Genomic DNA, 26,096 nt, shown 5'->3' with positions numbered 1-26,096 from the left:
GCACGCCACAGAATGGGGCCTCTGTGCTGTGGGGTGGGTGAGGGCTGAATGGGACCATTCACAGTGCCACCCCCCCCCCTTCCAACCACCCCCACAGGGACCCTATGGCCGACAGCAACGCTGCAACCCCCTGGGGCCCCGGCAACGGCACCCAAGTGGGCATGGGGGGCTGGGGGCCACAAGGGGAGATATGGGGGGGGGGGGGGGGTGGACAGTCTGGGGGAGCGACGGGGGGTGCAGGAGTATGAAGGAAGCAAGGGGACTGGAAGGTATATGGGGAGGGAGCACAGTGGGTACTGAGGAAATGAGGGTGTCTGGGAGGGGTATGGGGAGCTATGGGGGGGTATGGAGGAGTCCAAGGGGACCCAAATTAGTAGAAGGCATGTGAGGAAATACGGAGGGTGTAAGGGGGGATCAGATGGGCATGGGGAATTAAGGGAGGGTCTGGGAGAGGCATGATGAGCTATGGGGGATATGGGGGACAAAGGGAATCTGTGGATCTGTGGGATAGTATGAGAGTACCTGCGGGGCAGTGGGGGCATGGGGGTCTGTGGGGAATATGGGGAGCCCAAGGGAGCTATGGAGAAGACTGGGGGCTGGGGGGACATGGGGAGCTTTGTGGGAGCACAGGGGGGACCAGGGGGCATGAGGGACTAAGACAAACATGGGAGGGAGTGAAAGGGGACCCTGGGGAGTGGGGGACCAGGGTAACAAAGCAAGGGGGCACAGGGACCTGAGGAAATCCCTTTAAGACCCTATCCCTGGTAATGCCCTGTGCCCAGCCCTGCCGCCCTGTGCCGAGGATCCACACCTTTGGAAAGGGGGAGCAGGCAATGAGGAGAGACCCCCACATCCCCCCCACCATGCGGGGCTGGCTGCACAAGCAGGTGGGGCTGAGGGGAACAGCGGGATGGGGGGGGTGCACGGTTGTAGGACCACAGGTGACTGGGGAGGGGGGATTCAGGGGGACTGTGAAGTAGGGTGTGCTGGGGGAAGGTTATGGGATTTGGGGGGGGGGGGAGGGGGTCGGAAGGGCTTGCGGGGGGTCAGTGGGTGCTGGAGGTTAGGGGTAAGGTCTGGGTTTAGGGGATTCCTAATGGAGTTATGGAGTTTGGAGAAGTCTGGGGGGGTTATGGGTCTTGGAGATGTTTGGGAATGTTGGAGGGGTCTGGGGGGAAGTTGGAGAAGCTGGTGGGTTGTAGGTTTTGAGGGGATCCAAAGGGTTTGGGGCAGGTCTCAGGGGGCTCTGTGTTTGGGGTGCTGGCTCAGCCCCCTTTTTACCTCCCCAGGACAGCTCAGGGCTGAGGCTCTGGAAGCGGCGCTGGTTTGTGCTGGTTGATCTCTGCCTCTACTACTACAGGGGTGAGGCGAGGGGCAGGGGATGGGCTTGTGACAGGGGTCAGGGGCTTCTTAGGGCTCCTGGGGCAGGGTCTGGGGGAACTCAGGGGGTCAGTGGAGCCCCCGCCATAGGACTGGAGCTCTGCAGGGTTCGGAGAGGTCCCTGGGGCTGCCTCCCTGAATCCTCCCCTGCCCTCAGACAGCAGCGAGCAGCGAGTACGAGGGGGGCTCCCCCTACCTGGCTACAGGATCCGTGTCCTGGCCCCCAACACCGGCAGCCCTCGCTTCCTCTTCACGGTCAGTCGGGGGGGGAACTCCAAACAGGGGGCAACAACAGCTGCCGTTCTGCAGCTGAGGTTGGGACCCCAAAGCCCAGTTCCCCATGTGGGTCTTGGGGTGCTGTGGCTGAATAAGTGCTGGGGGGAGGAGGGGGGGGGTCCAGGCCCATTGCTGGCTCATTGCTCCCCCAGGTCGAGCACCCCGGGATGCGGAGCTACGTGCTGGGGGCTGACAGCCCTGAGGAGCTGGGGGCCTGGATGTGCAGTTTGCGGCACTCTGCCTCACCCCTGGGGGGGTGAGCCCCAAACTGGGAGACATGGGAGGGGGAGAGGGGGGGGGCTATGGGGGCTCATGGAGAATATAGGGGCAACGTGGGGGAGGATATGGAGGGGCTATAGGGGGCATGGAAGGGGTAATGGTGGGCTATAGAGGGCTATGGGTGGTTATGGAGGGCTATGGGGCTTTAAGGGGGTCATGGGAAGCCATGGAGAAGTCATGGGTGAATACAAGGAGGCTATGTAGGGGTCGTGGAGGACAACGGGGGGGTATGGAATAGATAAGGGAAGGCCACAGGAGGTCTTGAGGGCCGAGGAAAGCCAAGGTGGGACTATGGAGGGTTATGGAGAGGCCACGTGGAGCTAAGGGGGGCAATGAGGGGTTGTGGGGCACAAAATGGGGATTGTAGGGAGTGATGGAAGGAAGCGGGAGTCCATGGGGAGCTACGGGTGGGGGGGTCGCACGGCTCCCACACGCAGGGCTGGGCGCTATCAGTGCTTTAACCCCGCCCCCAGCCCGGCCCCGCCCCGCCCAGCGCTCCCGAGCACGCCCGCCCCGGAGGAAACCCCGCCCCACGGCCTGCAACGGTCCGTGGCAACGACCAATCAGCAGCTGACGCCGCCGGCCGCAGGAGGGCTTAGGGATGCAAAAGAAGGCACCGTAGCCAATCAAGAATCGACTTTTCCAAGGGAGACCTCTGATTGGCTGCTGGCATCTGGAGGCACGGCCGCGCAGGCGGCAGCCAATGAGATCTCTCTGTGGCCGTGGGAACAAAGCATTGTGGGTAGCCGGGGCCTCGAGGACGGAAGAGAAGGCGTGGCCAACGGGTCGGCGCGGCAGCCAATCAGAATCACCCTGCTGCACGCCAGCTTTTGAGGGCGGGGCCAGCGCGGTGCCACGCCCGATGAGGGGCAGAGTCCGATTGTGGGCGTGGCTATATTTAACCACGCCCCAAGGCGCCCCGCCCCGGGAAGATGGCGGCGGCGCGGGCAGGAGGCGGTGCGGTGCTGCTGCGGCGGCTGCAAGGCGGCGGCGGCTGCGGGGCCCTCGGCGGGGCGCGGTGAGCGGAGCCCGGCCCCTCCCTGCCCGCCCCGCGGCCCGGAACCCCCCATGGCCCATCATCTCCCCAGGCTCCATCATTCCCCTCAGGTCCCATCATTCCCCCGACGCCCCGTTTCTTTCCCAGGCCCATCTTTTCCCTCAGGCCCAGAAACCCGCAGCTCCCATCTCTTCCCCTTCAGCTCCTGTCTCCCCCCAGGCCCCATTTCCGCCCTTCCCTTGGTCCTCCTCTCAGCTCCCATCCCCTCCCCCCAGCTCTCCTCGCCCCCCGGCACCCATCTTTCCCCTAGAAGGCCCCAACCCCCCTCCCCCAGTCTTTCCCCTCGGCCCTCATCTCCCCCTCCAGCATCCATCTCCCCTTATCTCAGCCCCATCTCCCCCAGTCTCAACCCCCTTATCTCCCACCCCATCTCCCCCCGCCGTGGTTCAGGGCCTGCTGTCACCCTGTGCCCTCGCTGAGCGTCCAGGGCCGCTGACCCCATGCCGTTAATACATTACCAGGCCCTGCCGCTCTGTGGGCAAAGGTCTGACCGAGTGCACTGCCTCTGTGTCATCTCTGTCACCCTACACCTCTGGGCAGGGCCACCGCGAAATGAATGAGACCTCTCCCTGGGGAGCACTGGGTGAGGGAGCACGCAGCCCTGGGGCTGGGTTGGGAATGGAACAAGATCCCTCCTCTGCTTCCCGCTTTCCCCCCACATCAAACCACAGCCATTGTGCCCAGCTGTATCCTCCCCGCCTCGATCCCCCCCCAAGCCCTGCTGACGGCGTGGTCCCGCAGGGCATACTCACAGGATGCTGAGGGCAGCTGGTTCCGCTCCCTGTTTGTGCACAAGGTGGATCCACGCAAGGATGCCCATTCCAATCTTCTGTCCAAGAAAGAGACCAGCAACCTCTACAAGATCCAGTGTGAGTGACACCACAGGCAGAGGGTGCACACCCCTCCCAGGCCCTTGCAGCTTGATAACGCAGCCGCTCATCCTGCTCTCTCTTGTGACATTGCGTCTTGCCATCTTTCCCCCACAGTTCACAATGTGAAGCCAGAATGTCTGGATGCCTACAACAGCCTGACGTGAGCTGTGGGACTGCCCACTATCTCCCGGGGACTGGGAGGGGGTCAATTGGGGGTGTCAGGGGGATTTTGGAATCTCTTGTGCTGGGCTGAGAAGGCAAATGGGGATGTTGGGAGCATTCTGGGGTCAGAAACTCAGCACTTTTCTTGCTGAGAGAGACACAGCTGCTGCTTGCCAGCTCCAGCTGCCCCCTTTCTCCCATCTGGGGCAGCCCAGGAGCACCCCATAAACCATCTCCTGTACCTCCTGCAGGGAGGAGGTGCTGCCCAAGCTGCACTCAGATGCCGATTACCCTTGTGACCTGGTTGGGAACTGGAATACGTGGTACGGGGAGCAGGACCAAGCAGGTGAGGGCTGCATTTCTGCAGGAGCAGACGACCCTGCATGGCCGTGACGCCGAGGGGATGTGGGGTGAATCCTGGTCATTCGGGAGGGGGGCTCCCTGGTGCTTTCCCCTCCTGCCAGACCTTACTGTCCCATCCCAGTGCACCTCTGGCGCTTCTCTGGTGGGTACCCAGCCCTCATGGACTGCATGAACAAGCTGAAGCAGAATAAGGTACCACTCACATTGGTGGCCAAATGGGGAGCCTTGTGGGGTGTCCACGCTCCCATCATCTTGCCCTGAGTCTCGGCTGTCCACAGGAGTACCTGGATTTCCGCAAGGAGAGGAGCCACATGCTGCTGTCCCGCAGGAACCAGCTGCTGCTGGAGTTCAGCTTTTGGAATGAGCCCCTGCCCCGCAAGGGGCCCAACATCTACGAGCTGAGGACCTACAAGCTCAAGGTGAGGCATGAAATGTTTCATCCCAGGCATGGCACTGGAACCCAGGGCATCCCAGAGCCCTGCTATACGTGCTGGGGTCTGCAAAGCAGCCTGTGGTCTGCAGGTGTTTGGGGTCACTTGCGCTCTGGCTGTGAGTTGGCCCTGGGCAGAGGGAGAAGGTGATACTTGGGGTGCAGCTGCCTTATCCTGTTGTTTATTTCCTCTGTTTGCAGCCAGGGACCATGATCGAGTGGGGCAATAACTGGTGAGTGGCTGCTTTATGCAACTGGTGTTCTGCATATGGCCAGGTAATGCTGGCCCTCAGACCCGTTCCTGCATCCTTGTTCCTGTGGTGGTGGCACAGATGAAGCTTTGGCCGCTCTCAGCACGGGGACATAAGAGCTGAGCGCAGGGAGAGCTGTGCCAGCCCTGGTGTTTCTCTCCATCTCACCAGGGCTCGGGCCATAAAGTACCGCCAGGAGAATCAGGAGGCAGTGGGCGGCTTCTTCTCTCAGATCGGGGAGCTGTATGTTGTGCACCACCTCTGGGGTAAGCGCGTTCATCTCACCCACCCTGCACTGGCACCCCACCACCTTGTGCACCCCAAACCCCATACACCATTCCCCAGGGGCTGCAGGGGGGGCGTTAGGAACAAGGTTTCCCTCCTTGCAGCCTACAAGGACCTGCAGTCCCGTGAGGAGACAAGGAACGCAGCGTGGAGGAAGCGGGGCTGGGATGAGAATGTCTACTACACGGGTGAGCACGGGGGGCTGGGGCTGTCCCTGTCCCTGTGGCAGAGCTGCGAGGTGACCCCACCCCCGTTGTGTTTTGCAGTGCCGCTGATTCGGACGATGGAGTCCCGGATCATGATCCCCCTGAAGATCTCCCCGCTGCAATGAACTGGGACACGTGCTGCCTGCCCCAGCTCTGCTGGGAAGTGCTGGGGGCGTCTTCTCCCATTTTGGGGTGTCTTGAGGGGGGTAGGGGGGGAAAAGGATGAGAGCCTGACCCCCTGGGCTCAGCTGCCCCCTGTTTGTGGGGACCTGCAGGTGCCGCAGTGCACCCCGTATTGCCATTGGCCCTCCATGCTGGGGGCAAACCCTCAGAAGCCCTCCTGAGAGGTGAGCTGGGGGCTGCTCATAATTACTGCTAACGAGCTGCTCGTCGGATGCCTGTCCCCGCCGGGCTGTGGGATGTCACCAATTAAATATTTAATTGCCAGTGTCCGTGTCTGGGGAGAAGGGAGCACTGGGGACACAGGGACCCTCACGCATGAGGTGTCCTTATGCTGAGACCCTTGAGAGTGCCCTCTGCACCCTCGGTGTCCCTGATGCTATCGGGGAGCCGCACCGCACCACCCAATGAGGCCATAGGCCACGCCCCTTTGTGCAAACCACGCCCATATTCTGACAGGCCACGCCCCCTTTGGCGCAAGGCCACGCCCAGTGCAGCTCCAGTCAGGCCCTTCTGGCCACGGTCCTCCGAGAGCGGGCTGCCCGGCAGGGGGCGCTGGTCATCGCGTCTCTCCGGGCCGCGCTATGCTGCTCCGTGACATCACTTCCAGGGGGAGCTGAGGCGGGTGGTGGGGTGAGCGCGGGGCTCCACTGGAGCCCGTGGGGGTGTGAGGGGTGTTGGTTGGGCGGGGAGGGGACGGAGGGGTCCCGGGGGAGAGCTGGGGGTAGGGAGCGGGGAGCTGGAGGCGAGGGGCCGGGACACGGTGCCCCCGAGGGGGTAGCAGGGCTGGAGGCCTCGCTTGGGCCTGGCTGAGGAGGAGCGGCCGGGCCTCCCGGAGCGCAGCCTTACCGCCCGTCCGCAGCCCTCGGCCGGCAGCGTCATGTCCTCGGACTCCAGCAAGAAGAGGAAGCCCAAAGTGATCCGAACGGATGGGGGCCCGCAGGAGGGCAAGCGGGGCAAAGCCGATGGCGAGCAGGTAAAGCGTGGCCGGGAATGGTGTGTGCTGAACGGTGCTGGGTCAGAGCCAACCCTCAGCACCTCGTAAACTGAACTGCCCCTCTCCCTTCTGACTCCTTGAGGACACACGGTGCTCAGGGAGGCAGCGAGCAGAAGGCTGGAAGGGCCCTCGGTGTTCCTGGGTTACCTCAGGATGCTCACATGAGGCTCAGGGCCAAAGTTCTGTCAGCATCTGTCAGCAGGGCTTCTTCTCTGCTGTAACCTCGGCACACTGCAGCAGTACAGCACCCTTTCAGCTCACGTTAACTACATTGACAGGCAGCCTGTGTTTTCCAGTGTCTGTGTCCTGGATTGGTTACTGAGTTGTCATTCAACGTACAAAATCTCAAGCTAATGCAGCCCAGCCATGTGTTTCCCACTGCCCTTTTTTGCAAACATGTAAGAGCCAGCAGTGCAGCTACTTTTGCTCTTTGCAGGATGCTCGGTACTACAGTGAGGAGTGTGAGGTTGATCTCCGGGACCCCATCAAGGACTATGAACTCTACAAAGAGACGTGCCAGGAGCTTCAGAGGCTCATGGCAGAAATCCAGGAGCTGAAGAGCAGAGGCGTCAAGGACAATGTAAGGAGAACCTTGAGTGCTTGGTTTTCTGTTATTTTTCAGGGAATCTGAAAGGAGCAGAAGCCGTGCTGTGTTCTGGGGAAAATTAGGCAAATGGAGCAGTCTGTGTTAAATAAAATTATGTATGATGAAGCTGAGGCGTGTGGTCTTTGGCTGAGCGGTCTTTGCTCAGAATCACTGACCTCTGAGGCATGGCTGGGGAGTGTGCTGATGAGCGGGGGCAGAACTGAGCTCCTGTGGATACCAGAAAGCCCTCCAGTTGTGTCCAGTAACGCGAGGCTCCCCAGGAACCCCAGTAACATCAGCACTGCCCTGCAGAGGAGCGCAGAGCCCTGCTCGTCTCGGTGCTCGAAGAAAGGGCTGCAGCAGGGGCTCTGTGGTGAGCCTGAGCTGCTTCACACATTTCCCTCCTGCCTCTCAGGCCTCTGAGATAGACGAGCGACGCGTTCAGAGCTGCGTGCACTTCATGACCCTGAAGAAGCTCAATCGGCTGGCTCACATTCGGCTGAAGAAGGGCCGAGATCAGACCCATGAGGTACGGAGTGGGCGGCGAGCACAGGACAGGGGGTTCTGAGGAGCAGAGATGCTGCAGTTTCTGCTCCCTGTGCGTGCATGTGCAGAACCAAACCACAGCCAGGTGGTGCTTTCTGTGCTGGAGGTTTGCTAGGAGGCTTTTCTGCAGGAAGGCAGAGGCTGTAGTTGCATTGGCTTGCAAAAGAGGGCCGTCTTCTCCTGTCATGTAATGGTGAGTCAGATGGTCTTGAGCCTGGTGAGCTGCAAGCCTGAGAAACATCTGCTGATTGGCCTCAGAATTCTTAGCCATGTTTCTGGAAGATTTTTCTGCTATATTTGAGCAATGTTTATTTTAATTGTATTACTGAGGATACAGGAACAGAACGGGATCTGACCCACGTGCCTTAGCAGGTCTGCCTTGTTTCTGTCCCAGGCTGCCTTCCTGGAAGGCACCAGGATCAATGCAATGCGATGAATGTTTGCTTTCCCACTCCCTGAAAATGTCTTTTCCTTTTGAGTTTTCGCACTCCCCAAAACCTGGGTGGTAACAGAGTCTTTGCAGCACTGGGGTTGCCACAAGTGCATCCTCTCTGCATGTGTCCCTTCCTGCTGTGCTCACTGGCTGTGTCTGTGTTTTAGGCGAAGCAGAAGGTTGATGCCTATCACCTGCAGCTCCAGAATTTGCTTTATGAGGTGATGCACCTGCAGAAAGAGATCACCAAATGCCTGGAGTTCAAGTGAGTTTGACTGGGGAGGAGTGGCTGTGTGCGTTTGCCACCCTTCCCTGATCCAGTTGTTCTGTCTCTGCAGATCGAAGCATGAGGAGATCGAACTGGTGAGCCTGGAGGAGTTTTACAGCGAGGCTCCCACTGAAATCAGCCGACCTGACATCACCCTGACTGAGCCCCACCAGCAGACCCTTGCCCGCCTGGACTGGGAACTGGAGCAGCGTAAGAGGTGGGTCCATTCTGCATCATTCATTGCTCTCTGAGCTGCAGGACAGTGCTCCCTGCACACAGCCCAGCCTGCACAGCCTCTCGGCGAAGCAAACAGCAAAGGTAAAGGTTTTTACAGCGTTACAAAATCCTCCCTGTGGAGGAAGTGGCAGATTTATTGTGTGACTGTGCCCTTGTTATGAAGGTTCACCCCTTGCATTATGACAACAAAGGCATTTTAGCCATCCCAGGGAATCCACACGTGCCCACTCCTTGAGGCAGTGCCCATCAGTGCTGGCTCTTAAGCATCAACAGGAGAAAACTAATTTTGTAGCTCGTTTCTGGCGTGACCAGTGTGTGCTCAGAGGGAATGAGGCGCCCATCCAGCGTGGCGGTGATATTGAAGGATGGGCAGTTATGCACTTGGCCCCAGTGCCCTGTTCTGCAAGATGTGCCACGTAGGGCAAAGCAGTGGCTGTTCTGTCTGCTGTGCTGTGGTGTGAGGAATGAGTTTAAGTGGCTCGGTTTGTCTGCTTGTGGCACCATCCCAGTGCAGGATCTGACCCCCAGCGTCCCTCCCCTGACTTGGCCAGACAAGGAGATTCACCCCTTGTGAAAACCAGACGTACCATAATTCTTTGTGACATCCAGCAGGTGTTTCAGAAGGATCAGTCTGAGCTGCCAGCAGATGCTGTGGGAACAGCACAGCTCAGAATAGCTGTGCTGATAACCAATAAGAGGTGCTGCAGAAGCTTGCAGAGGACTGCTCAACCTGGAGATTTAAGGTTCTCATTAGTGCTGCTTGTTCATTGCAAGCTGTGTGAAAGGTGAAGAAGAATTCAGTTGAGCATGCCCCACGTTGCACAGCAAAACACTGGGAAACTTTGTAGTTTCCAGTCTTTGTCCCACCGTGTTTAGGAGCACCACGTTTCGTCACTGTGGTGGGAAATTGTCTTTTCAGCTGCCCCAGGAGTGCAGCGGGCACTTTGCAGTGCTCACAGGGCTGTTAGCTTCCCTCCACAGTGGTCGCGTTGCTGTTCCCAGCTCTGCCACTAAGCGGTGTGTTGGGTTTGTCTGGGCTCAGTTCAGAAGTTGCCTCGTGAGCGGTGCGAGGGCTCTGCTCCTCTCTCTGGCTCCATCGCAGGGAGCTCAGCAGCGGTGTCTGAAAGCTGCACTTCAGACCTGCTGTGTGTAAGAAGCTGTTGTGCTGAGCCAGCACAGGGGCATTTGCTGTGTTGTGTTCTCATCCAGTGGGAAGCAGGGGCTGAAGAGGGGAGCATGTGAGCTCCATAGCAGGATTCCTTCTCTTGTGTCAGGTGCTTGCCAGGCGGTGTGCCCGAAAGCTCTGCTTTCTCTGTGCAGCTCTGCTATGTGAGAGGTGGCAGTGAACAGCAGTGAGGAGGCTGTGTGTGTTCTCCCTCCACAGAAGTGTAACCAGAGCTCAGAGAGTCATGGTGAATTTCCATTTTCCTTGTCTGTCTAGCCAGATGAGGAGGAGCACTTGTTAGTGTGCTAAGCCTCGACTCAGGAGTTTATCTCAGTTGTAGCTGGGATGACACAAAGTGGAGAAGCCTTCTTTGGAGCTTAGTAGGGTCCGGAGGATCCCAGTTGTGTCCTGTCAGCAGAGCTGCTTTGGGAGCAGATCTGCTGAGGGAAGCTCTGCTGCCCTTCCTCCAGGTACAACGCAAAGCTGAGCTCCCACTTCCTCTCCCTTGTTTAGAGTTCTTGACAGCCTCCACCCGTCCTTGGCATTGAGAGCACTTTGTGTGTCGCTGCGTCAGCCCTGACTTCCTGCAGGGACTTCTGTTAGGTCAGGAAAGCTGAGGCTGATGACCCAAGGTGGCCCTGCAGGCTGTGGCACTGTGCCGTATGCTGCTAACCCAATTCCCACCCTTAGACTGGCAGAGAGGTACAAGGAATGCCAGACCATCAAGGAGAAGATCCTGAAGGAGATTGAAGTGAAAAAGGAGTATCTGAGCAGCCTCCAGCCTCGCCTCAACAGCATTATGCAGGTACTTGCTGAGCCCTGCAGAAAAGGAAAAGGCCTTGGGAGCAAGTTGGTGTGCCCCAGGGGTTGTGTTGGTTAAGGACAGCATCTGGGGCCCTTTCCTTTCCAGTCAGCATGGCTTGAATCCCAATCTGAAAGTGCAGGATCCCAGCAGAGCAAGCAGAAGTGTCAGAGCTGCTCCCTGCCTGGTTGGGTTTCCTCCACAGCCTCCTTGTTTATGCGGCAATTCTTGCAGATGAAGAGTTCATTAAATGGGCCTTTCCCCAGAGAGCAGCATGCAGCTCCAGCCCCTTGTGATCACCTTGGGAGGGGAGAAAAGGAGGAGGAACTGGGTTATTTTCAAACCCAAAAGTTTTCCTGCATGCTGTGCTGTGGGTTTGCTGTGGCCATCCTTGCATTTCACACTGCACAGCTGTGTGGCCGCTTCCAGCCTCCCGCTTGCCTTGGGGTGCAGGGGGGGGGTTGAGTGGGAATCGATGCTGTCCCTAGCCCTGAATGCTGTCCCTAGCCCTGAATGCTGTCCCTAGCCCTGAATGCTGTCCCTGCTGTTCCTCCAGGCCTCCCTGCCTGTCCAGGAGTACCTCTTCATGCCTTTCGACCAGGCACACAAGCAGTACGAGACAGCCCGGCACCTGCCGCCGCCCCTCTACGTTCTTTTTGTTCAAGCCAGTGCCTATGGTCAGGCCTGTGGTGAGCATGAGGGTCCTCAGGATTGCTGTGGGGGGTGGAGGGGCACGCTCCCCTCGTGGGCCAGATTTCACTGTGCCTGCAGAAAGCTGCCCTGGGGAGAAGTGGTTGGCGTGGTTCATCCTGTCTGCTCTGCTGCCGCGTTCTGCTGAGCCCGGAGCAGCAGGGTGGCACCAAGGGCAGCACACTGAGGCAGCAGCATTTGAAACCTTGTTTGCTCAGCTTCCTTTGCTGGAAGAACTGCTTGGAAAGCTGGCTTCCCACCTCAGCATCGAGGTTGACGTGGATGGCTGCTTGCCTTTAGAGAGCTGCTGAGTGTGGGATGGATGCCAGGTTGTGCTGCCCATGGGTGGTGGTGGACACATGGGGTCTCTGCTGCCTCTGCAGGGGCAGTGACCCACAGCTCACCTGAAAGCATCCCCCCCTCTTGGCCGGCTTTGTGTTTTGAGTTCTGTGGGAGGTGCTCTGTGCAGCAGCTCCTCTCAGTCAGGATGTCCCAGCAGGGCTCAGGGTCCCTCTGGCTGTCTGTATCTGTGGGGTTACGTGAGAGCTGCAGTCTCACTGCTCAGCAGGAACAAGATTTCTTGCCCTAAACAGCTCCCTATGCATGGTGCCTACAACCCTGACAGCTCCTTGCTTTTTCTTCGTGCTAGATGGACTTGGTTCTTGATATTAAAAAAATTGTGATATTGATGGCTTCCAGCAGCAGTCCTTAAGAACTCAGTGCTTTGCCTGCTCAGACCCCATCCTAGCAGGAGATCCAGCCCCACGTTAGCCTTGCAGGGCCCTATTGACAGCTCCTCTTCCTGCTGACCATTTGTTACAGCTTTATGGGGTTCTGCCTTGTGCAGCCACAGAGCAGGAGCTTCTTGGGGCAGGGCTGCAGTCTGACCTTCTTTCTGTAGGCTTAATAAACACCATATGGACATGTGCTTTTGGGGTTGTAGCCCACCAAGCTCCAACCTTGGCAGCTTGCACCATAACCTTTACTGTCTTTCCCACACAGGAGTGGGATCCGTGGCTTTATTTTCATGTCTCTTCTCTTTCACAGACAAGAAGCTTGTGGTGGCCATTGAAGGCAGTGTAGAGGAAGCCAAAGCCTTGTACAAGCCACCTGAGGACTCGCAGGGTGAGCAGGGTGGTGTTGCTGCAGCCAGAGGGATTGTGTTCTGGGTATGTGATAAAAACCCTGGGAGCTGATCACCCTCATCCCATAATCATTCCTGAGAGGTGTTTGTGGCCCCTTGTTACAGTGACTCCTAGTACTGAGGGAATGTTCTTGAGCAGGATGTCGTGTCCCCGTTGGCCTGCATCCTGCTTTGTCCCTACTCTAGCAATTTGGGTAACCTGGGATTGCTGTGCTCTCAGAGAGAGGGCTTGGTGACCCTGCTGGTGTGGGGAAACCCCCTCACCATGGGATTTGCTTCTCTCTTTGCATAGATGATGAGAGCGATTCTGACATGGAGGAGGAGCAGACCACGGTAAGGAATAATGTTCTCCCCTTCTGGGGCCTCTCCCAGCACAGTGTGGTGTGGGCAAATTCATTTGCACCTGTGAGCTGGAAGCTGCTGGGGCTACTGGGCCTGAACGGGTCTGTGGACTCATCTTTGGACACTGCCAGTGTGTGTGGAGGTGTGCTGGCCTTAAATCTGTCTGTGTTCAAGGAGGAAGAACTGGCCTCAGCTGGGCACTCTGTGTTGACTGGGAGGAAAGAGGCTGCATTTCCAATTTCTATCCTGAGCACAGGAGAGCAGGAGTACAAACCTGCCCTGCTCACATCCCATCCGCAGCGGTGTCCGCCCTGCAGCTCTCCTGCAGGAGCTGCTCCACTTTGTATAAATAGTTTCCAGCCGAGGAGGCTGGAGTCCAGCAGGGATAGAATGGGACTCAGAGTGGTGGGCAGGGAAGGAAAGAGCAGCAAAAGAGGAGGAGAGGCTGAGGAGTGCTGGTCCAGGGCTGACAGTGCTGTTCTGCTCCCCCCAGAAGCGGCGCAGGCCCACCCTGGGTGTGCAGCTGGATGACAAACGCAAGGAGATGCTGAAGCGGCACCCGCTGTCTGTCACCATCGACCTGAAGTGCAAAGGTAAACTGGTGCTGGTGGCCCTGGGCACAGAGGGGTGCAAGAGCAGGTCAAGGAGCAACCTGCTACAGCTCAGTGCTGGAAGGGTCCTGACAGGTCTGCAGAGAGCAGCTGTTCCTTGCTGTCTTTGCAGGGCAGCAGAAGAATGTGTGTCCCTTCCTACAGGAAGCTCTGAGTACCGAGTGCTCCAAGCCAGAGCATGAAGCAATATTTCTCTTTCTTTCTGGCACAGATGAGAACGTGCTTCACCTGACCTTCTACTACTTGATGAACCTCAACATCATGACTGTGAAGACCAAGGTGACCACTGCTGCTGAGCTGGCGACTGCCATCAGTGCTGGGTGAGCAGAGCCCCGGGCTGTGTGTGGGTCCTGTGCTGTGCCCAGAGCTCATCACAGTCACCCTGCCCTGATGTCCTGCCCAGCTCTGCTCATGAGCACAGCGATGCAGCACCAGAGGTGTGGTGGTGATGTCCCTCTGCTGAGCTGTAGGCTAACAGCCTTCCGTGCCCTGTGAGTCCCAGCTCTGTGAGAGCTGTGGGTGAGGTTTTATCCTCAGTCCCTCTCTCCTCCTTACCTGGGGCATCATTGATATCTTTGTGCAGTTGTAGGGTCTGATTCCTGCTAGAATGGTAAGGAGGCCCTAAAGAGCCTCTGCACTTCTGTGTGAGGAGTGCTTTCACCTTGCAGATCTATCCTGCCCTGATGGTGTCCTCCCTGTCAGCAGCATGGCCTTTCTGGGAGTCCTGCCAAGCTGCTGCAGCTGCCAGCATCCTCCTCTTCATTTACCCCATCCCCCATGGCAAAACGGGGCAGGCTGGGAATCTCTTAGAGCTGGAGGGGAACCTCTCCTCCTTGTTGCCTTTGGTTGGCATCTTGCAGCCAAACTGCTTTCCTCCCTCCTGCAGCCGTTACCTGGCTGCTCCTTTCAGCTGGTTGATCCGCAGGTCACCTTGCACTCAGTACCAGAGATGCAGCTTCCTTTCCGTGGGCTCCCCAGGGACTGCTTAAGCCTGATCTGTGTGAGGACTGGCTGCAGTGGCAGCTTTGGGAGCTTGCCCAGGGAGCTCAGGTCAGCTGCAAGCTCTCCTAGGCTGGAAGGTGGCTGAGGAAGAGGGAGGCAGGAGAAGGTGGCATGGAATACCCAAAAACAGACGCTGCCTCCCAGGCTGTTCCCATGAGGCCTCCCAGTCCTCCTGGGTTCTTTTTCCCCATATGTACCCACACCCCTCCATGCCAGGCCTTTCTGCTGGGATGAATCATGTAGAGGAGTCTCCTTAGCCCTGACTCGTTCCCTGGTGAGACCCCTGCAGGCAGGGTCCTTGCTTAGGAGATGCTGTGGTAGCAGGATGTCTCTTGAGTCTCCTGTGACCCAGCCTAGATGCTCTACAGCCCTTTGTGCTTCCTAGGGCTTGTGAGTGTGGTCAGACGTGAAGAAATGTATTCTTTTTTAGCAGAGGGATTTTACCTTAGCTTGTTGGCTGGCATGCCATGCAGACCATGCCCTCTGCATGCTATGATTTCTGCTTTTTCCATACCCAGATTGCCATCAGTAGGTTTCAGAGTTTGTGCAGCGTGCCTCTGAGCAGCTCCTGGGAACTCAGAGAGATGGTGCACTGTGATTTCCAGTTTCTTTACAACCAGGGAGGAGACAGATTTTCAAGAGCAGAACTATGGGAAGACCACTCTGTGTGTCATGAAACCCAGCTTGGGGGTCATCCATCCCCAGTCTCTGGGTTCATAGCCTGTTAGCAGGTGCCCCCAGAAAGACGTGAGGCCTGGGCTGCTGCATGATTCCTCTCTTCCTTCTCCTGCCAGCGACTTGCTCTCCCCAGACTCCCTCCTGAGCTGCCTGTACCCAGGAGACCATGGGAAGAAAACCCCCAATCCAGCCAACCAGTTCCAGTTTGACAAAGTGGGGTGAGTGGACCTCGTGCAGCCGGTGTCCTGCTAGTTGGCATTGGCTCGGGGTGGAAGAAGATGATGCCTGCTCCCTCACGGAGGAGGAAGTGCTCTGTGTGACCTTTCCTCTTTGTTCTTCAGCATCCTGACCTTGAGTGACTACGTGACAGAGCTGGGGCATCCCTATGTGTGGGTGCAGAAGCTGGGCGGCCTGCATTTCCCTAAGGATCAGCCTCAGGCACGTCTCACCCTTTCCCTCCCCTCCCCTCCCTGCCAGGACATCAGGCTGAGCTGGCAGGGCTCTGGGGAGGCTTTGGGGACACTGGTGTCCCCTCCCTGGCAGGGTGCTGATGCTCTCTCCTCCCACAGCACACTGTCACTGCAGACAACTCGCTGAGCGCGAGCCACATGGAGATGACCATGAAGCTGCTGAGGACGAGGCTGCAATCCCGCCTGGCTCTCCACAAGCAGTTTGCTTCTCTTGGTGAGTGCCTGCGGAGGCTGTGCAGTGGCTGGATCTTCTAGCACAGGAATGGTGCCTAACCTGTGTCACTCTGAAGGGCTTTTATGGGTCTGCACTGCCACTGTCCCTCTGCTCTGTGGTGTCAGTGCTCTGAGGTTGCCATGTTCGTGGTGGGAGAAGGTGGCTGTGCCCCTCTCGATGCCCAGCATCCCTTTGGAGCCAGCCATCCTGGCTCTGGGAGTTTATTCAGGCTGTGGTGATAGGAAAACAGCGTGCCCAAGCACCCCTGGAGCAGACCAGGCACGTGCTGTGAGGTCCTGAGCGCCAGCAGAACTGCATTTGAGGCTGCTGCTGCTTTCTGGGTGCCTGGTGAAGTTGTCAGAAGGATAAAGAATGTCCCCAGGTCCCAATACTGCTGTCACCCGTGGAGCAGGCAGAGAGCTCATCCCCAGCCTGCCCCGCTCAGCCTTGTGCTTGCTTCCAGAGCATGGCGTGGTGCCGGTGTCCAGCGAGTGCCAGCATCTCTTCCCTACCAAGATCGTGTCCCGCCTGGTGAGGTGGGCTGCCATCCCCTTCGAGGATTATGCGGTAGGTGCTGAGTGGGAGCCTGGATCCCCTCCAGCTCCCGTGCTGTGCCTTGCAGCCGGCAGCTGCTCACTCCCTGTCATCTCCCCTTGCAGGAGCTGCCCTACACTAAAGACGTGGTGGAGGCTGGGCTGGCTGAAGACACCCATCTCTATTACATGGCCCTGATAGAGAGGGGAACAGGTCGGTGTGTTTCCTTCCCCCGGCAATGGCAAATAGCAGCTGCCTGAGTCCTCCACACGAGGGAGGCTCTGTGGGCTGTCGTCGATGTTTCTTCCTCACCTCGCTCAGCCAAGCTCCAGGTCGCTGTGGTCCTGAATCCCGGTTACTCCGCGCTGCCACCCATCTTCAGCCTCTGCCTGAACTGGAAAGGAGAGCGAACCGGCAGCAACGATGACAACATTCGGGTAAGCGATCGGGGCAGCTCCCAGTGCTCCTGTCCCCTTGGTAAGGGTTAGACTGGTGGCTGGGAAGAACAGAAAACCAAACTTGCAACGCATCTGCATCTGCCAGGCTATGGAGAGCGAAGTCAACGTGTGCTACAAGGAGCTGTGGGGGCCCAAACCGGGCTACCAGCTCCTCACCAACCAGCTGCAGCGCCTCTGCATGGTGCTGGACGTCTACCTGGAGACGGAGCCCCACGACACCACTGTGGAGGGGCCCAAGGAGTTCCCCCAGGAGAAGATGTGCCTGCGCCTGGTCAGGTGAGAGCCTGGGGCCGTGCTGTCCCTGCAGGCAGTGAGCAGAGGGGGCTGAGATGCTGGTAGGGACCCTGCTGGCAGGCATTGCTGTCCAGGCACGTGGTGACAGAAAGGCCTGTGAGGGTCAGCCCTGCACAGTCGAGCTGCACCCCAGGACCTGTCCCTTTCTGTGAGTGTGCTGAGCTTAGCAGCACGTCGGGCCTGCTGGGGTGGGAGCAGACCCCCGTGGGCCAACCTGTCCCTCCTCTTCTCTTCTAGGGGCCCCATGCGCTTGAAGCCGTTCAAGTTCAACTACCCTCAGGGATTCTTCAGCCACCGCTGAGTCCTGCTGGGCTCCCCTGCCTGGGCATTGCTTTGGGACCTGGCCTCATCCTGTCTGCAATGTTCCCTTCCCGTCATTTCAGTTTCTTTTATGACGTTTTGGGTCTCATTTGAGGTTTTGTAACTGAAGGGATTAAATGCTGAATTGGAAGAAGTGTGTGTGTGTGCAGATGGCTGCAGTGTGGGGACCTTGATCCTGGTGGTGGATCCCTTCCCTTCTGAGCTCTTCCGTGCTTCTGTGTCCCATGAGGGCTGGAACCAAGCCCTGCCCTCCCCCTTTGGGCCCTGCCTGCCTTCTTTCCTCCCTCCCACTGCAGGTCCTCGGTAACAGGAACTGAGCTGGCTAAAAATAGTCCTTCCTGCACTGCAGCCCCAGCTGCCAGCTGACTCGGCACAAACCCCAGAGCACAGCGGCAGCTTGGAGCTCTGGGCTGGGCTGTGCCCCACTCCATCCCGCTGCAGCTCCTGTCAGAGCCGGGGCTCTGGGCTTCAACACTGGGGGTGCTTGGTGCCAAAGCGACTCTCTGGGAAAGGAAGGCTGGTGGAGCCTTTTCCCCTCCCCTGGAGGCACTACAGGTGTGGTGCTGCAGTGCAGGGCTGTGCTGCAGCACTTGGCTTAATCCGGGTGCTGGCAGTCCTTGGGGAGCTGCCATTTAAAAAGAGAAGGAATTCAAAAATTGCCTTGGTGGACTGTGGTGAGGACTGGCCCTGTTTCCATCCCCTGAGCTGGGCCTGCAGCCCTTCATGCCTGCCCGTGAGCTTTCCCTGCTGCAGGACTGCCCCATGCTTTGAAAAGCCCCGTGTCACCCTCTGTGTGTCCCAGCCCTGTGTGACAGTGCCCAGCAGCCCTGGCACAAGCCTTCCCTACATCCCTTCACCTCCTCCCCTGGGCCGAGCAATGACAGTGAGAGCTGGTGTGTCTCTGTAAGCACTTTATTTGGTTATTGCACATAAGCAATTGACAGTGGGCTCGAGTTTTCTAGTGCATGTTGTATTTACGTGGGCATTCCTGCAGTGCCTAACCGCTTCCCCAAAGCCAGCTACAGCTGGGGCTGCTACCCGGAGGGCCACTCGTCACCCCAGCGAGGGCAGGACTCTGCCAGCCAGCCCACGGCACACCTCCCAAGCAGCTAGAGCTCTGAGTTGCACTTGTCCATCGATTGCACATACAATAAATAAATGCACTTATTGGAGAAGGGCAGTCGGTTCCCCCGGGGTCTGTTTTCCTCGTTAGAACTCAAGTGTTAAATGTGGCGCTCTGCATGGATCACATTCTGCTACTGAAGCGATCGGAACATACCACTGGCGTGGGGCAGCGAGGGGCTGTGTCTCTCACAAACATATTGCTAAGGTAAGGCCTGGCTGGGGGGGACCCGGGGTGGGGACCGTCCCCGTCTCACCCTTCGGAGGGGAGCGGAGCAGCTCCAGCTCCCGGAGGAGCTCCGCTCATTTCTTTCCTGCAGCGGGTGCCGGCTCTGGGGCTTTGCCCTCCTTGCTGGGGGGCTTCTCAGCTTTGGGAGGCTCTTTACTGGCTTTGGAGTCGTCTTTGGGTTTTGATTTGGGGTCTTCCACCTTCTTTGGTTCCTCCACCGTTTTCTTTGGTTCCTCCGCCTTTTCCTCAGCCTTAGGCTTCTCTGGCTCCTTCACAGCTGCTTTGCCAGCCTCCTGCTGAGGCTTTGGTTGAGCATCCTTCTCAGCTTTCCCTTCTTCTGCAGGTTTGGAGGCGGCCTTGGTCTCCTTCACCTGTGTGGCAGGAGGCCCGGCAGCTGCCTTCTCTTTGGGCTTCTCCTCTGCCTTGGCTGGGGCATCCTTCTTGGGAGCCTCATCCTTCCTGCCCTCCGCTGCAGGCTTGGGGGAAGCCTTCTCCTCCTTTGGCTGCTCTTCCTTTGCAGGGGCCTTGGGCTCCTTTGGAGGGGAGGGGACAGGCTCCTTGGCTGGGGCCACTTCCTTCTGCGGGGACTTGGCTTCCTCCTTCAGTGGAGATTTGGCTTTTTCTGGGGACTTTACAGTTGGGGTCTTGGCCTCCTCCTTTGAGGGAGACATGGGTTTCTCTGGGGATTTGGCAGCTGGGGTCTTGGCCTCCTCTTTTGAAGGGGGTGTGGGTTTCTCTGGGGATTTGACTGCTGGGGTCTTGGCTTCCTCCTTTGAAGGGGTTGCAGGCTTTTCCGGAGACTTGACAGCTGGGGACTTGGCCTCCTCTTTTGAGGGGGTTGCAGGTTTCTCTGGGGACTTAACAGCTGGGCTCTTCGCCTCCTCCTTCAAGGGGGTTGGTGGCTTTTCTGGGGATTTAACAGATGGAGGCTTGATCTCCTCCTTTGTAGGGCTTGGTGGCTTTTCTGGGGACTTCACAGTTGGAGTCTTTGCCTCCTCTTTTAAGGGTGTTGCAGGTTTTTCTGGGGATTTGGCAGGTGGGCTCTTGGCCTCCTCTTTTGAGGGCACTGGGGGTTTTTCTGGGGATTTGACAGCTGGGGTCGTGGGTTTCTCTGGAGACTTGACAGGTGGGCTCTTGGCCTCCTCCTTTGAGGGGCTTGAAGGCTTTTCTGGGGACTTGACTGCTGGGGACTTGGCCTCCTCCTTTGAGGGGCTTGAGGGCTTTTCAGGGGATTTGATTGCTGGGGACTTGGCTTCTTCCTTTGAGGGGCTTGAGGGCTTTTCAGGGGACTTGACTGCTGGGGACTTGGCTTCCTCCTTTGTAGGGGACTCAGGTTTCTCTGGGGATTTGGCCTTATCTTTTGCAGGAGACTTGGCTTCTTCTTCACCCTCTGGTTTAGCTTTCTCCTCTTCCTTCTCCTCTTCAGCTTCCTTCTCAGCCTCCTCCTCCTCAGTCACCTCCTCAGTCACTTGGATTTCCTCTGTCTGCTCCTCCACAATCACTGTCTCCTTCTCAGATTTCTCCACCACCTTGATTTTCTCCTCGCTCTTTACCTTGATGTTGGTGGCGATGCTGGGAGCCTTGGGGATCACTTCAGGGTAGGAGACCATTCCAAAGCTGGTCTCAATCCTATACTCCTCCCCTTCCAAGAGCTTTCTGCCAGGAGAAGACCAGAACAGGGCCATCAGCAGCTGCACCCACACCATGCAGCAATCTCTCCCTCCCTCCATCTGCATGCCATCACCCTGTGAAGGCTTCCTCACCCTTCCCTCCACAATCCCTTCGCAGGGCTGGTATTGGAGGACTTACTGCTGTCTTACTAAGAAGGACTCCAGGTGTTAGCAAGGGCCTTCAAGAAATGTTCTCACATATGCCAGCACTGGGGACTAGCCAAGACATGCACCCCCGTTCCCTTTGCCAACCCCATACCTATAGGCAGCAATTTCAATGTCCAGGGCCATTTTGACGTTGAGCAGATCCTGGTATTCGCGGAGCTGAGCTGCCATCTCCCACTTGGTGTTTCTCAGCTCATTGTCAAGCTGCTGGATGGTTTCCTGCAACAGACAGAGTCACTTGGTGCCATGCAGGGAGCAAAGGGGGAAAAATGCTGGGGCTCTTTCAAGTTTGTCCTTGAGGGAACCCCCGAGCCTTGCACCACTCCAAGGAGAGCTGCAGTGCTGCCAGCTGGCTTCTCTTGGGCAGGGGCAGCCAGGGGCAATGTATCTAGACTACTTGGTCTGCTGGTCACTGCAGTCATCCTACCCATCCTGAGGCTGATGGGGTTGGAACATCTCCCTGGAGACAGGGTTTTAGTCTATAGCTACCACAGGGTACAGAAATCTGAGCTGCTGTTCCCAGTGCTGCGACATGACATGGTCTGAATCCTGGTCACTATTCAATGGCATTTGTGATCAATGTCATGGGCAGCAGACACAAGGGACACCATTGCAGGTGCCAGACACAGCAGCCTGGATGCAGCCTTAGCTCTGGATGTCTGAACATCAGGAGCTGGGGAAAGCTCAAATGTACTTGCTGCTGACATCAGCATCCCTGAGGCCACAGCCCCAGCGCTGCTCTTCCCTTACAGCTGGATGCTCCCTCTGCACCAAGTGACAGATTTGGGACTCTGCCCACTGCGCCACGCTACCTGATAGGAGAGGACATCTGCATGATGGCGTTCCTCCGAGTCCTGCCTCTGCCTCTCCAGTGACTCCTGTGTCCCTTTGAGGGCTTCGAGCTCAGTGGTCTTGGACTGGAGCTGACGGCGGTACTCAGAGATCTCCTCCTGAGCCACGCGCATGGCGTCTGTGTTCACCTTGGCAACTTCAGAGAGCTTGTCCAGCCTCACTGTAGCAAGGGAAAGGAAAAGCTGCAGGGACAGAGGGAGACTGCAGCCTCCCTTTTATGGGGGACGGCAAATCCTTTAATACCACCACTTCCCTGTGTGTGTGCCCTCTGCAGAGCCAACCCTGCAGGGTGTCCATTCCCAGGCATGTGAAGACACCAGAGCAGGACAGGCTGGGCACTACTTTTCTTCATCATGGGCTTCTTGCAGCGAGAACAATTTCCCTGTTCCCTTGAGCTCCTGCCACCATCTTTTGCATCATCCTGCTCCCCTCCCCAGCACACCTCCTCACCGTGCCAGATACACCACCCAGAAGGGCAGTGGCGTGAAAGGATGAAGCAGAGATTGCCACAAGGGCTTTAGGGGACGGGGGGAGGTGGAACGCAGTGCCCCCCGCCCCGCAGAGCGCCGCGCTCGTGGCCACGGCGCTGCCGCTGTCCGCGGTGCTGAAGTGCCGCTGTCCGCGGTGCTGAAGTGTAGCTGCGCCGCTCCCCAGGCACTGGTGCCGGGGCGATGGCAGCACACCCACGTGCGCCGACCCCCGGGGTGTCACCCCCCTCTTCCTCCCCCGGTACCGTAGTGCCCCTCCGAACAGCGCATGAGACACGCCCTATCCCCCCCGCAGGGGATGCGGCACCCTCTCCCTTCGCTGTCCTGCAATCCCCGCAACACTTTTGGCCCCGCTCCAGCAGGACTCCCTGCAGCAAAACCACCTCGCTGCCCTCCCCCAGAAATCCGCGGGGGTGGTGGTGCGTGCGGCGCCCCTCCAAGCGGGCGGGTTGGGGTTACCCTCCCGCCCACCCGGAGCTCAGTGTACACGCCTGGGCGGGGGCACCGGCCGTAACAGCCACCCGCAGCCCCGCAGGGTTCCCTCCAGGGGAAAAGAAGAACGACGGATCCCCTTCTCCCCGGGATGTGCCCGCGGAGCATGCAGCGGGCTGGGTTATCACTCACCGCGGAACCACTCCTCGGCCTGCAGAGTGCTGCGTGCCGCCGTGCCCTCCAGCTGCTCCCGCAGGTCGCGCAGCGCTGCGGTGACCCCGGGCCTCAGCGAGGCGGGGGGCTCAGCAGGCAGCTCGGCACGGGCACCGCGCAGCAGCGCGCCCACCTCGTCCTGGTGCTGTTTCCGCAGCAGCTCCGCTTCCTCCCGCAGCGCTCGGGCTCGCTCCGCCAGAGGCCCCCGGGCCCTTTCCTCCTGCGCAGAGCGCTGGGCCAGCCCGCGGGCCGCCGCCTCCAGCTCGGCGCGCTGTCGCGCCTCCTCCTCCAGCCTGCCCCGCAGCGCGGCCACGTCCTCTGCCAGGCGGGCCCTCTCCAGCCGCAGCTGCCCCTTCTCGGCCCCCAGGCGCACCAGGGCCCCCCGCATGTCGCGCAGCTCCCGGGCGTACAGCTCGCCCATGGCCGAGCGCCCCGCCTGCTGCTGCCGCAGCGCCGCCGCCTCTGCCGCCAGCGCCCGGTTCTGCTGCTCCAGCGCCCGCACCCTCTCGATATAACCGGCGAAGCGGTCGTTGAGGACCTGCAGCAGCTCCTTCTCGTTACGCGCCCGCGGTTCGCCGTTCAGCGAGTCCAGGCTCTCGGTGGAGGAAGCGGCTGCGCTTCCCCCGCCGCCGCCCCGCGCTCGCCCCGCCGGGCCCGGGGGTCCCGACCATGAGTGGAAGCCGCTGGAAGAGGTGGCGGAGCGCGGAGCGAGGCGAGAGGGCTCCTTGCGGAGCCCCCCCGGGGGGACCAGCAACGCCTCCAGCACCAGGCTCATGGTGGCCCCCGCCCTCACTGCGGCACCGCTGCCGCCGCCGCCTGCTTTATAGGGCCGTCGGGGCTGCCCCGCCTCTCCGCCGGCACGGGGACGGGGACGGGCACCGGCAGAGGCACCGCCCCGAGCCGCCGCCGCAGCCCCGAGGGCGTGGGGGGGGGGGGGGGTTCCGGGGAGCGGCCCTCGGGTTGGAAGCGGGGAGCCCGGGGAAACGATGGGAATCCTACGGGAGGGAGTGGGGCCGCCCCACAGGAGCATAGGCTCCTACGAGGCTTCATCTCTACTGCAGGTAGGGGTCGAGAACTTTTGGTGCTGGCACTGCGATGGGGTCCCCATGTTTTGGGACAGGACCCTGGGCAGCGCTGTGGGGTGTGGGGTGCATGGGGTTGTCCTCGGGTGAGCAGGGGGCTAGGAAGCAGGATAGAAGCCCATCACCCTGCTCCTGCTTGTGTGAGGCAACTGGCACGTGGGGCATCCATTGCTGGAGTCCATGGAGCACCCAGCGTTAGCATCTGTGGTGCACCCAAAGCCAGCATCCATCGAGCTCACAACGCCAGTGCCCAATGTCAGCACCCAGTGTTGGCATCCAAATGTACCCACTGTCAGCACCCAACGTCTGCATTCACAGAGCACCCAATATCTGCATTCACGGAGCACCCAATGTCAGCACCCGTGGAGCACCCAGCGTTGGCATCCACATGCGCCTAACGCCAGCACCCGCTGCCTGAACTACCTGAGATCTGTACCCAAAGAGCACCTAACATCTGCACTCATGGGGGGCCCAATGTCTGCACCCGTACGGAGCACCAATGCTGGCATCCATGTGCACCCGGTGCCACCCCTCGTGGGCACCCAGCCAGAACACACGCTTGGACCCCAGCAGGCAGAACCCACGGGGCGCCCACACAACCAGCACCCACGGACCGCTCGACCTGGTGCCTCGCCGTCCCCTCGGCCAATCAGCACTCTCCGATCACCCCATCTCTGCGTCTCATGGCCAGCTGGCCAATCAGCGCAGCAGCATCCCAGCCAATCAGCACCCTGCCGGGGGGTCCCTGGGGGTGGGCTGGTGGAGGGGCCGCAGCCCCATTGCGCGCTGGGACGCTGAATGACATCCCGCTCTGCTGCACGCTGGGATGCGGGGTCCCCGTGTGCTGACCTTGACAGCCCGCTGTCCTGCGCATCCCATCCTCCCGACTCATCACTTTTTTTTCCGTTTTGTTTTTTGCTTTTTTTCCCCCCCACACTGCGTGGTGGCGAGGGTTGGAGCGTTGGCGCACGGAGCTGCTGCAGTGCCGAGCAGCAGTGGGATGCAGCCCTGCAGCGCAGCCAAATCCGCGGGGCCGCTCTGGAATGGCCACGCAGCCGTCACTGCGCCGAAGGGCTGTGATGTGGCCCCAGTGCTGCTGGGGACACGGGGGCAGTGGATTCAGAAGGATGACACAGCGTGTGCTCCTGCACTCCAGCATCGCGTCTCTCTGTCCCACGTCCCCCATCCACGTCCCCCTGCCCTCTGCCTTTTCCCTTCTGCTGTCGCCAAGCTCTGCCCCACCCCATCTCCCCCACATAGCCTCCCCATCTCCTGTTGCCACTCCCATCCCTTGTTTCAACCCGTGTCCCTTTCCTGTCCTATCCCGTGTCCCTGTGCTTTGTCCCCATCTCCTGTCCTGTGCCCTTTCCCAGTCTGGTCCCTTCCCTTGTCCCACTGCCTCTCCTACCCCTGAACCCTCTCCCCACCCTCTGCCTCCCCCATCCCATCCCTATCCTCTGCTCACACCCCATTTCCCCACTCCTGTCCCATCTGTCCCCACGTCCTACCCCATCCCCTGCCCCCATCCCCTGTCCTACCTCATCCCCCATTTCCCCTCTCCCCATCCCATGCCCCCTGTCCCATTCCTATCCCCACTTCCCTATCCTAACCCCACTCCTTATCCCCCCATTCCCAACAGCTATCCCATCTCCCACCCCTACACCCCTTTCCCATCCCCATTCCTTCCTTTACCCCACCTCGTGTCCCCATCCCGTCTGCCAGCCATTTCCCATCTCCTGTCCCACACTACACCCCTCCTCAGTCCCCAGTCCCAATATTACTCCATATCTGCAAGCCCCATCCCATGCCCTCACCCCATCCCCATCCCTTGCCCCCATCCCCTATCCACATTCCATACCCCCATCCCATGCCCCCATCCCCTATCCCCATTCCCTATCCCCATCCCATGTCCCCATCCCCATACCCCTGTCCCATACCCCTATCCCATACCCCCATCCCCATGCCCCCTATCCCCATCCGCATCTCCCCATCCCCATGCCCCCTATCCCCATCCCCATGCCCCCATCCCCATGCCCCCCATTCCCACACCCGTATCCCCATCCCCATGCCCCCATCCCCATGCCCCCTATCCCCATCCCCTGTCCCCATCCCCATGCCCCCATCCCCATCCCCATGCCCCCCATTCCCACACCCCTATCCCCATCCCATGCCCCCATCCCCATCCCCTGTCCCCATTCCCACACCCCTATCCCCATCCCATGCCCCCCATCCCCATGCCCCCTATCCCCATCCCCTGTAACCATCCCCATGCCCCCATCCCCATCCCCATGCCCCCCATTCCCACACCCC

General features: G+C 59.3%; 3 protein-coding genes across 4 annotated transcripts; 2 read left to right on the top strand and 1 right to left on the bottom strand.

Moving 5' to 3' along the window:
• The first annotated feature begins 2,819 nt into the window (after window positions 1-2,819).
• On the top strand, window positions 2,820-6,008 carry NIPSNAP1 (nipsnap homolog 1). Of its 2 annotated transcripts, none has more exons than XM_048963793.1 (10): window positions 2,820-2,953; window positions 3,734-3,861; window positions 3,979-4,024; window positions 4,278-4,372; window positions 4,511-4,581; window positions 4,668-4,808; window positions 5,021-5,052; window positions 5,242-5,336; window positions 5,460-5,543; window positions 5,622-6,008. In XM_048963793.1, exons 1-10 carry the CDS (start codon window positions 2,868-2,870, stop codon window positions 5,684-5,686), a joined length of 843 nt encoding a protein of 280 aa, XP_048819750.1. In that variant the 5' UTR covers window positions 2,820-2,867; the 3' UTR covers window positions 5,687-6,008. The 2 variants fall into 2 exon arrangements, with proteins under 2 accessions (XP_048819750.1, XP_048819752.1); XM_048963795.1 differs by lacking the exon at window positions 2,820-2,953 and adding an exon at window positions 3,386-3,575 and having other exon boundaries at window positions 3,709-3,861.
• Window positions 6,009-6,231: 223 nt separating this feature from the next.
• THOC5 (THO complex 5) lies at window positions 6,232-17,673 on the top strand. The gene is made up of 20 exons (XM_048963784.1): window positions 6,232-6,374; window positions 6,604-6,717; window positions 7,175-7,318; window positions 7,740-7,853; window positions 8,471-8,568; window positions 8,642-8,788; window positions 10,664-10,778; window positions 11,332-11,464; window positions 12,513-12,590; window positions 12,902-12,942; window positions 13,445-13,544; window positions 13,774-13,882; window positions 15,359-15,460; window positions 15,584-15,680; window positions 15,812-15,926; window positions 16,390-16,493; window positions 16,586-16,673; window positions 16,782-16,897; window positions 17,004-17,194; window positions 17,450-17,673. The coding sequence occupies exons 2-20, from the start codon at window positions 6,622-6,624 to the stop codon at window positions 17,511-17,513; spliced, it is 2,052 nt and encodes a 683-aa protein (XP_048819741.1). The 5' UTR covers window positions 6,232-6,374; window positions 6,604-6,621; the 3' UTR covers window positions 17,514-17,673.
• A 756-nt stretch (window positions 17,674-18,429) lies between these two features.
• NEFH (neurofilament heavy chain) lies at window positions 18,430-23,486 on the bottom strand. The gene is made up of 4 exons (XM_048963783.1): window positions 22,684-23,486; window positions 21,532-21,731; window positions 20,814-20,938; window positions 18,430-20,540 (listed from the first exon to the last, which is right to left on the bottom strand). The coding sequence occupies exons 1-4, from the start codon at window positions 23,477-23,479 to the stop codon at window positions 18,959-18,961; spliced, it is 2,703 nt and encodes a 900-aa protein (XP_048819740.1). The 5' UTR covers window positions 23,480-23,486; the 3' UTR covers window positions 18,430-18,958.
• Window positions 23,487-26,096: the final 2,610 nt, after the last annotated feature.

This window comes from Lagopus muta, chromosome 17, assembly GCF_023343835.1.
Source record: "Lagopus muta isolate bLagMut1 chromosome 17, bLagMut1 primary, whole genome shotgun sequence".
In the NCBI taxonomy this organism is placed as follows: domain Eukaryota; kingdom Metazoa; phylum Chordata; class Aves; order Galliformes; family Phasianidae; genus Lagopus; species Lagopus muta.
Note: the sequence above shows the minus strand (reverse complement) of the source record. Positions and strands in the feature narration are given on the sequence as shown.

What these genes read in the sequence shown, in the direction of transcription:
- NIPSNAP1 (XM_048963793.1), top strand. Translation starts at nt 2,868, where the DNA reads ATGGCGGCGGCGCGGGCAGGAGGCGGTGCGGTGCTGCTGCGGCGGCTG. An exon ending in TGTTGTGCACCACCTCTGGG is followed by an intron (nt 5,337 to 5,459) that starts GTAAGCGCGTTC and finishes CCCTCCTTGCAG; the next exon opens with CCTACAAGGACCTGCAGTCC. An exon ending in TGAGAATGTCTACTACACGG is followed by an intron (nt 5,544 to 5,621) that starts GTGAGCACGGGG and finishes TGTGTTTTGCAG; the next exon opens with TGCCGCTGATTCGGACGATG.
- THOC5 (XM_048963784.1), top strand. Translation starts at nt 6,622, where the DNA reads ATGTCCTCGGACTCCAGCAAGAAGAGGAAGCCCAAAGTGATCCGAACG. An exon ending in GCAACGATGACAACATTCGG is followed by an intron (nt 16,898 to 17,003) that starts GTAAGCGATCGG and finishes TGCATCTGCCAG; the next exon opens with GCTATGGAGAGCGAAGTCAA. An exon ending in ATGTGCCTGCGCCTGGTCAG is followed by an intron (nt 17,195 to 17,449) that starts GTGAGAGCCTGG and finishes CTTCTCTTCTAG; the next exon opens with GGGCCCCATGCGCTTGAAGC.
- NEFH (XM_048963783.1), bottom strand. Translation starts at nt 23,479, where the DNA reads ATGAGCCTGGTGCTGGAGGCGTTGCTGGTCCCCCCGGGGGGGCTCCGC. An exon ending in CAGATGTCCTCTCCTATCAG is followed by an intron (nt 20,939 to 21,531) that starts GTAGCGTGGCGC and finishes TGTCTGTTGCAG; the next exon opens with GAAACCATCCAGCAGCTTGA. An exon ending in ATTGAAATTGCTGCCTATAG is followed by an intron (nt 20,541 to 20,813) that starts GTATGGGGTTGG and finishes TTCTCCTGGCAG; the next exon opens with AAAGCTCTTGGAAGGGGAGG.